Source organism: Myotis brandtii, unplaced genomic scaffold (genome assembly GCF_000412655.1).
Source record: "Myotis brandtii unplaced genomic scaffold, ASM41265v1 scaffold519, whole genome shotgun sequence".
Lineage (NCBI taxonomy): Eukaryota > Metazoa > Chordata > Mammalia > Chiroptera > Vespertilionidae > Myotis > Myotis brandtii.
The window spans coordinates 2,066,943-2,082,373 of NW_005369782.1; the positions used below are offsets into that span (position 1 = coordinate 2,066,943).

Genomic DNA, 15,431 nt, shown 5'->3' on the forward strand with positions numbered 1-15,431 from the left:
CAGCTATGGCTGATCCTCAGTCCTGCCCTAAGAGGTCCCGTGTCTCAGTGCCCTGGTAATCGCTGCAAGCACCTCTGAGAGAAAGCCGCCCTCGAGTTCTGCCCACTGACAGACAGTTCAGTTTCTCCCCGTATGAGTCTGGGTCCCCAGAGACTCGCCCGGAACTGGAGTCAGGGCCATCGGGAGCTTGTGCCTCCCTTCCGATTGCAAAAGACACCAGCGTCCTCCGTTGCCAGCCCCTTTCCGAGCGCGTTCGAGCCTCCGTACCTCTGCACTTTACTTACGCACCTCCTCTGAGTCTCAGTGTGCTTTTCTCTTTCCTTCTAGTTGTAGAATTTCCACTCAGCCAGCCTTCCTGTGGTTCTGGATGATGTCTGTTTTGTCTTTTAGTTGTATTTTTGAAGTGATTGTGTGAGGCAGCAATTTCAGGTGTTTACCTATGCCGCCATCTTGGTTTCTCTCCCAAGGACATTTTTTTCCCATTGATTTTTAGAGAGAGTAGAAGGGAAGGAGGGAGGAAAAGGAGAGAGACATACTGATTGGTTGCCTCCTGTACTCGCCAGGTCTGGGGCCAGGTATGAACTTGCAACCCCAGTATATCCCCTTGACTGGGAATCAAACCCATGACCCTTTGGTTGGTGGGCTGACACTCTAATCTTGGACCACACCGGCCAAGGCAGAAATACTACTTCTGATTGGTCATAGCCTACAGTTCTGAAAGTTTATGCATGTGTAGGATGCTGTGGCACCTGGTGGTCATTACAGAAGTTGATTCAAAGTTCCAGCATATATTCAGGAATGTGAGCAGTCTTTAGTTAGTTGGCCTATGGCTATCACATGAAGTTATTGAGAAAATCAGGAATAATGTTAAGCTATTTTCCTTGTTTTTGTAATCTTCTAAAAAATGTCTGATTCTAAATTTAAGTTTAGAAATGGAAAAATGAGAATACTTGTCCATTATACAGAGATGTAATGCTTGACTTGCAATATAGACAAAATGTTATGAACTTTTTTGACAGAGAAAAATATCTATCAGAAAGATCCAGCATCTGTGTCTTTCTGTATGAGAGTTGGGCATTTTCACTTATGAGGAAGAATAGTTAGATCTAATTACGTCTCTCCTTGGTAGCCATGGTTATCATCCTGTCCATGATTAGTTAATTGTAAGGGGACTGTTTGACTAGAGAGGTTTTGATATCCTCTTTCTGTGGGTTACTGGAAACAGTTGTTTTTCTCTTAGTGATGGAATAGCAAGAGCAGTAATAGCCTGTTAAAAAATCTATTTATATGTCCTTTAACAAATAGTAATAACAACAACAACAACAAAAGATTGGATTTAAGGAATAACTATATGTAAAATACCAACACATGTAGGAGTCACAGAACTAATATTTTGCTTCCATAATGAAAATAAAAATACCAAATATCTTTTGAATGTTCCATTATCTTTAGAACAAAGCTAGTCCTCAATTTAAAGGTACTGACACTGAATATATCTTTGTTGATCAAGGTGAATTCAGATGACATTGAAAATAAATGGGTTAATAGAGAGAGAACAGGTTTTCATTTTGTTTAAAGTCAAGATGACATTTTATGTCCTTGAGCTGGAATGGATTTTAGACAGCTACCACCATCACCACCACCTCAGCAACAACTAACAGCCGAAACACATATATCATGATTTCCTTATTTATAGTATGGCAGGTACTTTGTCCTTTCCCACATTCCTTTCTCTCTGTTTAATCTTAGATTTTTTAATGTCAATTTTTAAAAAGTTTAAAGTTTAATATACATACAGAAAAGTACACAAACCAGAAATGTAGGGTGAAGAATTTTTATGAAGTGAGCACACCAGTGTAAATGCCACCTATATAAGGTAATAACATATTATTATCTGCAGTGCAGAATCCACCTTCTCCCAACCCTTCAGTTCTTCCCCTGCATTCACTGCTTGTCCATGGTATCCTAACTTCTATCATCATGAAATCATATAGTTAAAATCATGTAATTATACTCTTTCAAAAAATATGGCTTCTTTCACTCTTTTTTATGTTATGGAATTCATCCACGTTCATGCATGTAGCTACAAGGACATTTATCCCCCCATACCCTATACCCTTTTCTGCCGCCCCCCTCTCTCCCACCCCCGCTCTGGTAATCTCCATACTGTAGTCTGTGTCTATGAGGGTTTTGTTGTTGTTTGTGGGTTTTTTATTTTGTTTTGCTTTATCCCTTCACCTTTTGCACCAGCATGCAACCCCCCTCCCTTCTGACAGCTGTCAGTCTCTTCTCTATACACACTGTCTTAATTAACTTCAAGAGTATAAACTTATCAGTGTTGTTTTTATTTATGATTGGCTTGATTATTCTTGGCTCTTGACATTTTCCTATTAAGTTTATAATTGGTTTTTCAGTTACCAGCTGTAAAATTATCTTTTAGAATTTTTGATTGGGCTTATATTAAATCTAGGAATTATTTTGGTGAGAATTCACATCTTTACTGTGTTGAATCTGCTAATTTATTATATGAGTTAAAAATAAAACTTGTGGCCTTTTTTGAACTTGTGATTTCATGAAAATATTTTGCCTTTCTTTGGGTATCAATTTCCTAACATTTTCGTCTTTATTTCCTTATACTTTTATCTTAAAACTGTAGAATGTTCCAATAAGTATTATATTACTTTGTGTCTTATATCTCTCTGTAAGTGTGTATGTTTATGTTGTGGCTTCCCTTATCTTTTATTAGCTTTATTCCTATTTATGTGAAATTTTCAAATGCTATTGTAAAAGTCAAGTATTTTTAAGTCTTATTTTCTTATATGTATTGTTTATATATAGAAATGCAACTAATATTTATGTATTGTTCTTGTATTCAGCAAGCATGTTGAAGTCTCTTATTGCTTCTCATAGTTTAATCTGAAAATTCTTCTGTAGTTCCTACATAAAACACCATGTCATAAGAAAATACTATTCTTATTTTTTTAATTTATTCTCCTAATGATTCCATAATATATTTTAAAATGGTTTTAGTATATCTTTTTTCTTTAAGCTATCAGAGCATATTAGAAATTAGAAAAAAATAAGGTAATCACTTATAATTCTACCACTGTTCATTTATCATCACTTAAAATCTGTGTTGATCTCTGCAGACATTCTAGATAGTTTGTACCATTGGATCATAAAGGACATATAATTTTTTAAAATGCTATTTGCATTTAATATTAGGCCACCAGCACTTTTCCATGTCAATAAATATTTTTTCTGCATACTTGTTAATTGCTATAAAATATTCTAATCTATGGATATATTATGTCCTATGATTTTGCTGTTATGAAAAACACTGTGAAGACACTTATGAATGAGTCTTTGCACTGGTGTGTGTGTGTGTGTGTGTGTGTGTGTGTTTATTTGACATAATTTTCTTAGGTGAAATCCCTAGAAGTAGGCTCTTGAATTCAAATGTATAGCCTTTTGAAAACTTGCTGTCAAATTCCCTTCTAGAAATGCTGTGTAAATTATGATTCATTCACACCAGAAGTACACTAAAGTTCCTGTTTCCAAACACCCTGGCCTTTGTTGAGATTCACACCTTAAGTATGTGATTTTCCCCCATGTGAGATAAAAATAAAACCTATGGCTCTTTTTGAACTTGTGGTTTCATGAAATTGTTTTGCCTTTCTTTGGGTATCAATCTTCTAACATTTTTGTCTTCCGTATACTTTTGTATTAAAACTGCAGTATCTTCAAAGTAGAAGATCTAATACCCCTCTCCACTTTTAAGGAGGAGGAGATAAGCCTCGAAGGTCAAGTGATTTGTCAGTGGCTGGTCTGCTGACCTCATTGCAGTTTTGTTTCTGTGTATCAGTTTGGTCCTATTTTCTCTGAAAGGACACTCAGTTTTCAAGATTTTAAAATAGAATCATTTTGTTTTTATAATAGACCAACATCCATTATCTAATAACAGAATTATAATATAGCCTTATATTTATTAAGTTTCTGTCTCTCCTGACATTATATGAACCTACTATCATTTTTTAAAAAGTCATCGAAGATTTCTATGTAGTAGGCGAATGGTAGCACAGTCAAATGTCTAGACTCCTTCTCTGTGAAACACCCTCATGAAACATTCCCTTGACTTCCCAGGACACAGTTTAATTTGAAAACACAACTTTTAGTTGCATACTTCATTTGTCTTGGGAAAAGATAAATAAAATGCAATTTCTCTTCTCATGTATCTCCATCCATGGCACATGCATCCTTTTCTGTGATAACCTTAGCACATGCCACACTATAATTTATTTAGAAGTCTTTTCACCTATTAGTTTGTGAATTTATTTATATTTCCGTTCAGAATCTAGCACAATTCCTGACATATGTAAGGTCTTTTTTGGGCAAATCACTTAACCTCTTTAAGCCTCAGTTTCTCTATCTGTATCATGAAGTTAAGTATGAGTCTCATAGTGTTACTGTTTCAAACTCAAGTTGTATATATAAAGAACTTAACTTGGTGATTGGCAGATTATAAGTAAGCCATCAGTAAATGGCAGCTCTTATTCCTATTGGAAGTCTAAAGATCTGGAAATCATACTATTATTACAAGTATCTGGCTCCTATTGGTCTTGTATTCCATTCTTTGTGGATTGACAGTTACTTGTGCTTTGCAGTGGATTTGAAAGTTAATTCAATTATAAGTGGCAAAAGGACAGATGAAAATATTTCTGGATTGATGAGATATTAAAGCTTAGGTGGCATTTGTATGTCCTTTCTTTTCCTTTTCTTCCTCTTTCCTTTTCCTCAGTCTCAGTTAGCACACTGATATTGTTGTGTATTTGTAAGACAATTCACCATTAATGTTTTTTTCTCACTTTCTTCATCTCTCAGGAGAGAGGTAGTAGAAACCACCACTCTGTCTTGTTGCTACAGTTTAATTTAAAGATGGGAAAAGTCACCTTCCCTCCTGTCCCCCAAGATACACCAGGAATGAATGTGGTAGCAACTTGAAATCCTCTTTGGAAAGTTCCTTAGTATAACAGATTTAAACAAAATTTTAAAAGTTGTCATTGTACTCTGTTTCTGTTTTTCACTCATGATCCCCCCCTTCCAACCATTCCCCCCACCTTATCCCTATGGTGGGTATTTGGCTCAGCTGATCAAAGGAAGAGTATTTGTTATACAAACTTCTGTGTATAGTAGTTAACCAAATATTGCCCTTCTTAATTCCTGTTACTTCTTAATTAAGATTCTAGCCAATGCTTGTTTGAACATTAGGTTTATCACAAGTGAATTATGAGAGAGTCTGATTTACCCAAGTATTGTGGAAATATAGCTTGCCCCTTTCTAAATTTCTAGAGGCCCAGTGCAATTTGTGTACTAGGTGGGTGTTCCTCAGCCCAGCCTTCACCCTCTCTAATTTGGGACCCCTTGGATATCCCTCTCACAATCCGGGACTGCTGGCTCCCAACCGCTCAACTGCCTGCCTGCCTGCCTGCCTGATCACCCACTAATCACTCCCCTGCCAGCCTGATCAACGCCTAACTGCTCCCCTGCCCCCCTGCCCTCCCCCAACTGCCCTCCCCTGCTGGCCCGGTCACCCCTAACTGTCCTCCCATGCTGACCTGGTAGCCCCTAACTGCCCTCCTTGCAGGTCTGGTCCCCCCCTAACTGCCCTCCCTCCCCTGCAGGCCCAGTTGCCCCAGACTGCTCTCCCCTGCTGTCCTGGTCACCTCCAACTGCCCTCCCCCGCCAGCCTCGTTGCCCCCAACTGCCCTCCCCTACCAGCTTGGTCACCCTTAACTGCCCTCCCCTGTAGGCCTGGTCCCCTCAAACTGCCCTCCCCTGCCAGCCTGCTCCCCCACAACTGCCCTCCCCTGCTGGTCCGGTCACCCCTAACTATCCTCCCCTGTTGGCCTGGTCGCCCCTAACTGCCCTCTCCTGCAGGCCTGGTTCCCCCCAACTGCTGTCCCCTGCCTGCCTGGTTGCCCCCAACTGCCCTCCACTGCCAGCTTGGTCACCTACAACTGCCCTCCCCTGCTGGCCTGGTCGCTCCCAACTGGATCAACGCCTAACTGCTCCCCTGCCAGCCCGATCTCCCCCAACTGCCCTCCCCTGCTGGCCCGGTCACCCCTAACTGTCCTCCCATGCTGACCTGGTAGCCCCTAACTGCCCTCCTTGCAGGTCTGGTCCCCCCCTAACTGCCCTCCCTCCCCTGCAGGCCCAGTTGCCCCAGACTGCTCTCCCCTGCTGTCCTGGTCACCTCCAACTGCCCTCCCCCGCCAGCCTCGTTGCCCCCAACTGCCCTCCCCTACCAGCTTGGTCACCCTTAACTGCCCTCCCCTGTAGGCCTGGTCCCCTCAAACTGCCCTCCCCTGCCAGCCTGCTCCCCCACAACTGCCCTCCCCTGCTGGTCCGGTCACCCCTAACTATCCTCCCCTGTTGGCCTGGTCGCCCCTAACTGCCCTCTCCTGCAGGCCTGGTTCCCCCCAACTGCTGTCCCCTGCCTGCCTGGTTGCCCCCAACTGCCCTCCACTGCCAGCTCCCTCCCCTGCGGCCTGGTCGCTACCAACTGCCCTCCCCTGCCAGCCTGGTTGCCCGCAACTGCCCTCCCCTGCCAGCCTGATTGCCCCCAATCCTCCCCTGCTGGCCCGGTCACTCTGAACTGCCCTCCTCTGCCGGCCCAATCGCCCCCAACTGCCCTCCCCTTCCCTCTGGGCCCGGTTGCCCCAACTGCCCTCTCCTGCTGGCCCAGTGTGAGGGTGTGACAGTCAGTTTGCATATCACCTCTTTATTATATAGGATTATTCCAAAGTGCTATGTTAAACTACAATTTTAGAAATTTGTACATTTTTAAAAAATAATTTGCTTTGGGAAATCATTGGCTATTCAAAAGAATTATGATCTGCAGGTACCTTAAATATTGGGATGAGGATTTTTTTTATAATAGATATTAACAGTGTCTATTTAGTCAATTTATTTTTATACTTTATTCACAAGACACATTTTTTAAAGATCTCTATACAAAAGATAAAACATATTCCATTCTTAAATCAGTAGTTCTTTAATTTTTTTACATTGAATATCATGGCTCATGTCCCTTTTGTGTGTGGAATATTTAGAACTTTAATATGGAAAAGGAAAATGTGCTTCTTAGTTGTCACTACTTCTACTGTAACTGTAATGAAGCCTCTCCTGCCGGCCCAGTCGTCCCCATTTGCCCTCCCTTGCTGGCCTGGTCCCCCCAAACTGCCCTCCCCTGCCGGCCTCTCCTGCTGGGCTGATCGCCCACAACTGCCCTCTCCTGCCGACAATCTTGTGCCCATGTGGGGGCAGCCATCTCGTGTGAGGGTGTGACAGTCAGTTTGCATATCACCTCTTTATTATATAGGATTATTCCAAAGTGCTATGTTAAACTACAATTTTAGAAATTTGTACATTTTTAAAAAATAATTTGCTTTGGGAAATCATTGGCTATTCAAAAGAATTATGATCTGCAGGTACCTTAAATATTGGGATGAGGATTTTTTTTATAATAGATATTAACAGTGTCTATTTAGTCAATTTATTTTTATACTTTATTCACAAGACACATTTTTTAAAGATCTCTATACAAAAGATAAAACATATTCCATTCTTAAATCAGTAGTTCTTTAATTTTTTTACATTGAATATCATGGCTCATGTCCCTTTTGTGTGTGGAATATTTAGAACTTTAATATGGAAAAGGAAAATGTGCTTCTTAGTTGTCACTACTTCTACTGTAACTGTAATGAAGCTGGACAAGTGCATATTTGCACTTCACTATAAATCAATAGCCTTCTAATATTATCAAAAGTTTTCCTTGTTCTTTTAAAACAGCACCATTTTGGTAACCTTAATCAGAGCCAGCCTGATGCATGTTTCTTCTAAATGGTGTCTGATGTGGTGTCTCTCTTCGGTACTCTGTGGTTTCCTGTTTTTTTCATACATAGAGAAAAACCTTTTGATGTATTCAGGCTTATATTTTTTTCTTTTAATGTTATAGCAAACCTAAACTTTTTTGTGACTGCAGCATGGTATTGTAAGCCTTGCTCCATTCATTTATTCATCTTGCCACAGACTGCTCCTTCTATGGAATTCCTCCAGCTTTTCCTTAAGCATTCTGCCTCTACGTATATTCCTTTGCATTACAATCTTACTTATACCCTGCAAATGTGCTCTTCAAGGAGGGAGATGATATTTTGTATTTGTATACTTAGATTTCTGCACAGAAATATGCCTTGCCTTAGCAATTAATAGATACAATAAACGAGTGACTTTGAGCGTGTTGTCCTCAGAACAGCAGCACCAGCATCTTTTGGGAACTTGTTAGAACTGGAAGTTCTCAGACCCCACCCCAGTCATCTTGAATCAGAATATCTTGAGTTGAGGGTCAGCAATTTCCGTATTACCAATCTCTTTAATAATTCTGACGCATGCTCAAGTTTGACCACCACACAGTAGATACTTATTGAATGAATATGAAAGTTGTACATTTGTGGTGATGCTTTCCAGGAGGATTGGTACAGGATGTAGCCAATTTAGTCTGTTCTGACTGAATCTTATTTCTCAAGAGATACTGGTAAAGAAAAGCCTAAGATTTAAATATATGCAATCTTATAAGAGGGTATGTATAACTTTTATGCTGTCTTATTGTGAAAATTGCAGCTTTCAAATGTTAAAAATATGATTTCTTTCTTCCACCTATTCAGGAGTAGGTATTTAACATCCCCAAAGGAGAAACTTAACTAAGGAATGATTAATGAGTATTACTTATTTTCATGGTGGGGAGGATGTGGGTGAGTGTTGGAGACTGGTCAGGTAGGTATAGGTTGGGAGACTTTTCCGTAGCTACCATTCTATGCTGTTCTAAATTTTTCAACCATGTCAGTGCATTACCTAAAACAATATTTGATACATATATGAAATATAAATAAATTAGTAAGTGTTTAATAAATAAAATTCTATGTGATAGACATGTGTGGTTGGTTAAAAATATTAAGATTTCATTTTGTGTTACTATGAAAGGTTAGATAACATGCTTTTTTTCCTCTGCAGAAAACTTTGGGTGATGGCTGAAATGTCTTAATGACTTTTCACCTTGTCTTTCTCAAGATGGTAGATAAATGGTGCAGTGAACAAAGGATTCTATTATATGAACCCATTGTCTTGTAATTATTTTAAGAAAATAGAGGGGGGATATTTAACTCGATTCTAAGTTACAATAATCTTATATACACAAAGAGTTCAGACATACAGGACTTTGACCTAATGCCTTCTTTCACATGTATTTATAGAAATATCTTGATAGCCAAGGACTGTTTGAGAGAAAAATTGATTTAGATTTCAGTCCTATTCTTAGCAAATGAAACATAATCCAGCTAGCAAAACCCATTGCATGTGTTCTGAGTTATGGGTAATATTCTTAACTATTTGTCTTTTAGTACAAATGCAATTATATTAATGTTATGATGGAATTGTGTGTTCAATGGAAGGTATGTCTTAAATGACACTTGATTCAATTACTCATTTTTTTTCTTGCACAGAACTATCGTGCCATGGAAAGTATTCAGACAGTGCCTTCATGAGGTCCATCAAATTAGCTCTGGCCTGGAAGCAATGGCTCTAAAATCAACAATTGATTTAACGTGTAATGATTATATTTCAGTTTTTGAATTTGATATTTTTACCAGGCTATTTCAGGTAAGTTTCCATTTGCTTAATCCTTCCCTCTTTTGTATGTGTGTACAGAGCTTATGTGATTTTGTGTGCACACATGTGTCTGTGTCTCTCTTTCACAAATACATGCACACATACACAAGCATATTGGAAATAATCTATAATTTTAAAGCTAGTCATTGATGTTACATTTTGGTCTTTGCTGTAAATGTAGAGTTTGTTTGGATTACCAGGTGTTGTGAGCCTAACAGTTGCTTGTTAGCTTTGAGAAGATTCATGAAAAAGAGCTTTGTTTTTAATTCCTTATTTGGTTTCTCACTTTACTTCGTTAGTCTTTTTGGCCCAATAACTGATATAATGCAACTTTTATGGGTGGGCATCTGCTGGGGCCGTGGTCGGCAAACTGGGGCTCAAGAGCCATATGCGGCTCTTTGGCCCCTTGAGTGTGGCTCTTCCTAAGCCTTAGGAGTACCCTAATTAAGTTAATAACAATGTACCTACCTATATAGTTTAAGTTTAAAAAATTTGGCTCTCAAAAGAAATTTCAATCGTTGTACTGTTGATATTTGGCTCTGTTGACTAATGAGTTTGCCAAAAACTGTGCTGGGGTTGTATCCCAACTTCTCTCCTTTTCCTCCCACTTTCATTAGGTGAGAAGGTAAAAAGTAAACTTGGAAATAAATAGCAAATTGATCCTGTTTAGTATAGGCAGTTACTCTGTGTACTGTTTTACCAATTGCTTTGCTCATTCAGTCGTAGTTTATAAACATCTTTGCATGTTAAAAAATATTTCATCAGTATAATTTTCAGTGTTCAGTTGCCACATAATATTTCATCAATGTAATAGGGCATTTAGCGAATATCTATTTTGAGAAATGAAGCCTTTTCCCTCGTTTCTCCCTAATATATATGATTTGAGATTAACCTTATCTTGTTTATTGTGTTTTTTTAAAAAATTAGTCCTTTATAATTGTCTTCACTTAACTATTCAGAGAAGCAGGTATCATATGAGAGAAGCTGGACACTATCATTTTATTCTTTTGTATGTCTTAATGGAATTTTCCTAAACATGAATACCTAAAATTTGTTTTGAATTTGGCCCTACCATCTATGGGATTCAATTTAAGTAGTCATAAAATGAAAGAGTCCCACCTAAAATCTTTCTGATAAATTATATAGTCAGTGAGATAATTTGATCAGAAATCAGGCTTGCTTATAATCTGATGCAGTTTCTTATTATTTTAGTCTTAGTTGGATTTATTCTTTTTGAAACCAGCTTTCAACAAATGTTAAGAGTACAATATTGGTTTTTGTGTTTGCCATGTTATAAGTATTTTGCTTCTGTGATTTATGACTCTGCTTTGCACTAGCCTGCAAGGATCGGGTGACTGATTCATGTAAGAAAACAAGATTGGGTGGGATTAACTTTCAATTTATAAAAGAACCTGTTAACAGAAGGCAAATTAACTCTTGTCAGCAATACTCATAGAATACATTTTACTTAATTACAATTTTAAAGTCATAATTCTGCCTAGGCATATAGGATAAGAAATTAGATAAATGACTACAGAAAGTGTGCTTTTGCTTATTTTCAATTTACTGCAATTTCCTGATTATTCCTTTGGTATATGTAGGTGTCAGCTTATATGATTTTAAGATAAATTTTGGAAAAAGGTTGTGTTTCCTGTTATTGATCATTTTATAATGGAACCTCTCTTTTCTTTAAAGGTTTCTGATAATTTTCCAAATACTTTAGTTAGAATTCTAAAGACATTCTAAATAGCAGGAGCTTTGCCTCGTCCACTTGTGAAGGAAGAGAACAAAGGTTATTTTCATACATTAAACCTGTTTATTCTGGAAAGAGTGTGTTTTTTGGGGGGGAGCCTGGATGACTTTGTTAGTGTGGATGTTAAACACTAGACTAACTCAGTTATATATTAAAAGTATGCGGGCAACTTAATGTTGTTGAAACACTTAGCCAAATTGCTGTTTAATATGTGCACATATCCTCCTATATAATAAAGAGCTAATATGCTAATTAGACCGGACAGCAGAACGACCATCCGGACAACCTTCTGGACGAAGCCAGGGCTGAGAGGGCTGATGCAGTCGGGGCTGCGAGGGCTGAGTCCCTTGCACAAATTTCGTGCAGCGGGCCTCTAGTTTGCTTATAAGCTGTTTTGCTTTAAAACAGCTCAAGTTATCTTAATGTAGTAAGTTATGTATATCTTATTCATGCCATCGGAATGGGAGAGGAAAGGAATCTTTTTAAGCAGAGCTACTGTGACAAGTTTTAGATAAAACCAAACTCTTCCTTGTGGACCATAGAGTGCCTCATTCCTTTTAAGACACATAACTACAGAAGTAGCTAAAGAACTGCCATTAGCCCCTATAGATTTCTGAGATATTTTGCTTCTTTTGGTTTTATTATTTAAATGAGTAATCATACATGTAACTTAAAATAAGAAAAAAATGGTTCTATGAATACCAAAGTGGATTGTTAACTTTTACTGATCTTTTCTTTTTATACAACTTTAAAAATAGAGTAATAATTTTAAGATGTAATTGTGTACTCTATACAAAAATGTAGGTTTGTGAATACTGTCGCTGCATGAACAAATATTTCTTCTGCAGCTGTGCTATGCTGGTTAATTGGCAGTGAATTCTTCTAGCTCTCAGTTGCTGGATGTGAGGTATTTAGCAGAGTGGAATCTAAAAGTGGGCAAGGTACCCTCTCAAGATAGGAGTCAGAAACTGAGAAGTAGCATAAGGGTTTGAAGGAGTCAGCGGAGGCTAGGAGATGAAGTTGAGAATGACTAGGAAATGAGAGAAGAAAGCCGGATGCTTGTTTGCCTTTCTTCCTCTCTTCCCTCATTCTGTTATTCTGCCAAAACTGGGACAAATGCTGGGGAGTCACGGAAAAGAACTTGCAATGGCTACCTTCCATATTTCTTCCTCTTTCTTCTGCCTTGAATCTTCTCCTCTCAGGTAGTTCAAAAACGGATTGGCAGGTACTAAAGTCCTGGGATGGAAATACAGGGTTTTGCTTCTCTCTTCCCCCTCCCTGGGGCTGCTGTTTCCCTTCTCCCTCAATTTCCGCCACTACTAGAGAAGACTGGTTGCTGAGAAATGGAGCTATATATTTGAGGACAACAGGGTGATGAATGAGTGATTTGGGGGATATACAATGGAATATATAGCATCAAGGGAATAGGGAGAAAAATAAGAGGAGGAAAATCACTCATTATAGCAAATAGTAAGAAGAAGTATCCGGGCAGACCAGCTGAGGCCCCTCTTCCAGCGCAAGTTGTAACTTAGTAAACCGCTGTTTTTGCAAATAATAGAATTTGGGGAGAATGGAGGGATTAGTCTTCTGAATTCACTTCATTAATTTATTATTAGTCATTACAAACTTCCAGATAATTTTGTTTTAATGTGTGTGAAAAGATTTCCTTTAATCTCTAAAAACAAAATTGCAAAAATAATTCTTATTCTCCAAAGCACTTTGTTTTCCCTTCTTTAAACCATTAGTTGGCAAAATACATAAAAAAAACCCTCCAATAACACATAACTACCACATGTTTCTGACTGTGGGTTACATTCACAAGAAAAACAGTACACAGACTCTTTCTATTACATAAATATTTTTGCAGTAGAAGCTGGCCCCCTGGATTAGTCCTAATAAATGGTTGCTAAAGACTGCAGCAGTTGGCTCAAAATTCAAACTTTATTTTTTTTTCACTTGTATTTTCATCTGTGCATTGGCTGTCTATAAAGTTCAGCATTTTTAAAAAAACAACTGTTCCGTGAATTTGTGTGGACTTCAATGGAAGTGACCCAAATATTTTATATTCTTTTCATCCTTGTCCATTTTAGATAGGGAAGCAGAACATAAGAAAACAAAACTCCATGCCTATAATAGCAGTTTTTTTTCTCAGTTTAAAAAAACAAACAAACACATATGCTGCTTTTCTTCCAAGCATTGTTTATGTAATTTTTGGTCATGCCTTAAGAGGAAAATTAAAAATATATTTTGTTCAAGTACATGGACAAGGCTCTCATAACAGTGTTCTGTAGAGCTCCTGTCTGCCTGTCTGCCCAGTCAGATATTTCACCTTGATGGGGCTATGCCTTAAAGATTTTTCTTTTGTCAGAAAAGGTTATAAAGCTCTTCATTACTAAATCATTCTTTCCATTGTTATTCTTGTCACAAAGGATATAATCTTTAAAGAATTCTGCCTTGCAAATTTGAAACCCTTAACAGTTACGAGAAGCAAGTCTCAAAACAAACAAAAGCAGAAGTCCTCTACCAATAATCATTTCTAGATGACTATTTCTACAACTTTCACTTGGCAACATAAACCACCTTTTTTTCCCCTTTCATGTAGAAGATGTGAGTTAATAATCTGGCACAACAGATACAGTGTGCTGCCAATTGCTTGGGAAAAATGTAGCTTCGGCCTTAAAAATGTGGCCGAGATGATTCAGTCACACCCTCAAGCGAAGTTGTCTGTCACTGATTGCCTTTCTTTTCTCTCTTGCCATGGTAACTAGTGAGGAACAGCTAATCACATTAAAGAGAGAATGATACAAACCTTGTGTTTGTGTGTGTATTTCTGGGAAAGATTTTTACATAACTCACTTTAAACCGTAAACCTTTTCTAATTTCATAATTGTGCAAGTATAAAACCAAATGTGAGTACAGGATGCGTTACCAGGGGAAGAACACCAGATTGGGAGTCAGGGCCTTGTAGACAAGTCACTGACTAGCGGGAGCTGTTCAACAGGGATAGTCCTATAGTCCTATCTCATCACTGTTTCTGGCATCAGCGCTGGTGTCCCTTTGGTGAGCAAGACAAGCACGTTCTTTGCTTATGTGGCTTATGGTTGATGTGTAAATTTTGCCAAATCACTTACATTCTGTGATATGGTGCCTTGTTCTATAAAATGAAACACTTTAAAGGTACAGTAGAGAATAAAACAGACTTACAGGGTGATGATAGGTAACAGTTTTAAATAGGCTGGTCTGAGAAGGCTTTATTGAGGAGAAAGCAATTGTGGTTTTTTTAGAGAAAGGGAATTGAGATTGAGGAATCAGCAAATGCAAAGGCTCTGTGGTGAGAGAGTGCAGTTGTGTTCAGGCCATCAGCACTGAGGCCAGCATGCTTGGAGAAGAGGCAGAAAGTGGGAGAATCACTGCAGGTGGGGAAGAAAGGGAACTGGGGATCCACCCTGTAAGGTTCTTCTAGGGCCATTAATAAGGTCGTTTGCTTTTCTCAGAGTTGGAGGGTTTTGGAGAGAAGAGAGATGTGGTTTAAGTTTTAAATTATCACAGTGCTTTATTGGGAATTTTTGTAGAAAGATATTATGTGGTTTTTCTTTTTTGTTCTCTGTTTTCTATACCTAGGAAATGTTTTCTGCCTAATGATCCTTTTCCAAAATGAGAGTAAGTTTTTGCATATTTACTGTTGGATAATAAAAGTTGGCCTAAGCCACATAAGCTCATATTCACATTAAAAATATAAAAGAGAATTTTAGTAAGTGTATTAAATGATGAGCTGGTAGTTGATAGCTGGTATTATCTAGTTAATATGTTTTATTTATATTTTTAGCCTTGGGGTTCTATTTTACGGAATTGGAATTTCTTAGCTGTAACACATCCGGGTTACATGGCATTTCTCACGTATGATGAAGTTAAGGCACGACTGCAGAAATACAGCACCAAACCTGGAAGGTAGGAC

At 38.4% G+C, this 15,431-nt stretch overlaps 1 protein-coding gene across 6 annotated transcripts in view; it reads left to right on the forward strand.

Moving 5' to 3' along the window:
• The window catches only part of CBLB (Cbl proto-oncogene B, E3 ubiquitin protein ligase), a 231,067-nt gene that overhangs the window by 111,279 nt on the left and 104,357 nt on the right, over positions 1-15,431 (forward strand). For all 6 annotated transcript variants that reach the window (XR_001364241.1, XM_005877423.2, XM_005877425.2 and 3 more), the window contains exons 5-6: positions 9,558-9,714; positions 15,303-15,424. Coding sequence is in view for 5 of the 6 variants with exons in the window: in XM_005877423.2 (XP_005877485.1) it covers positions 9,558-9,714; positions 15,303-15,424 (279 nt within the window). In the remaining variant the exon portion in view is untranslated. The remainder of the gene's footprint in view (positions 1-9,557; positions 9,715-15,302; positions 15,425-15,431) is intronic.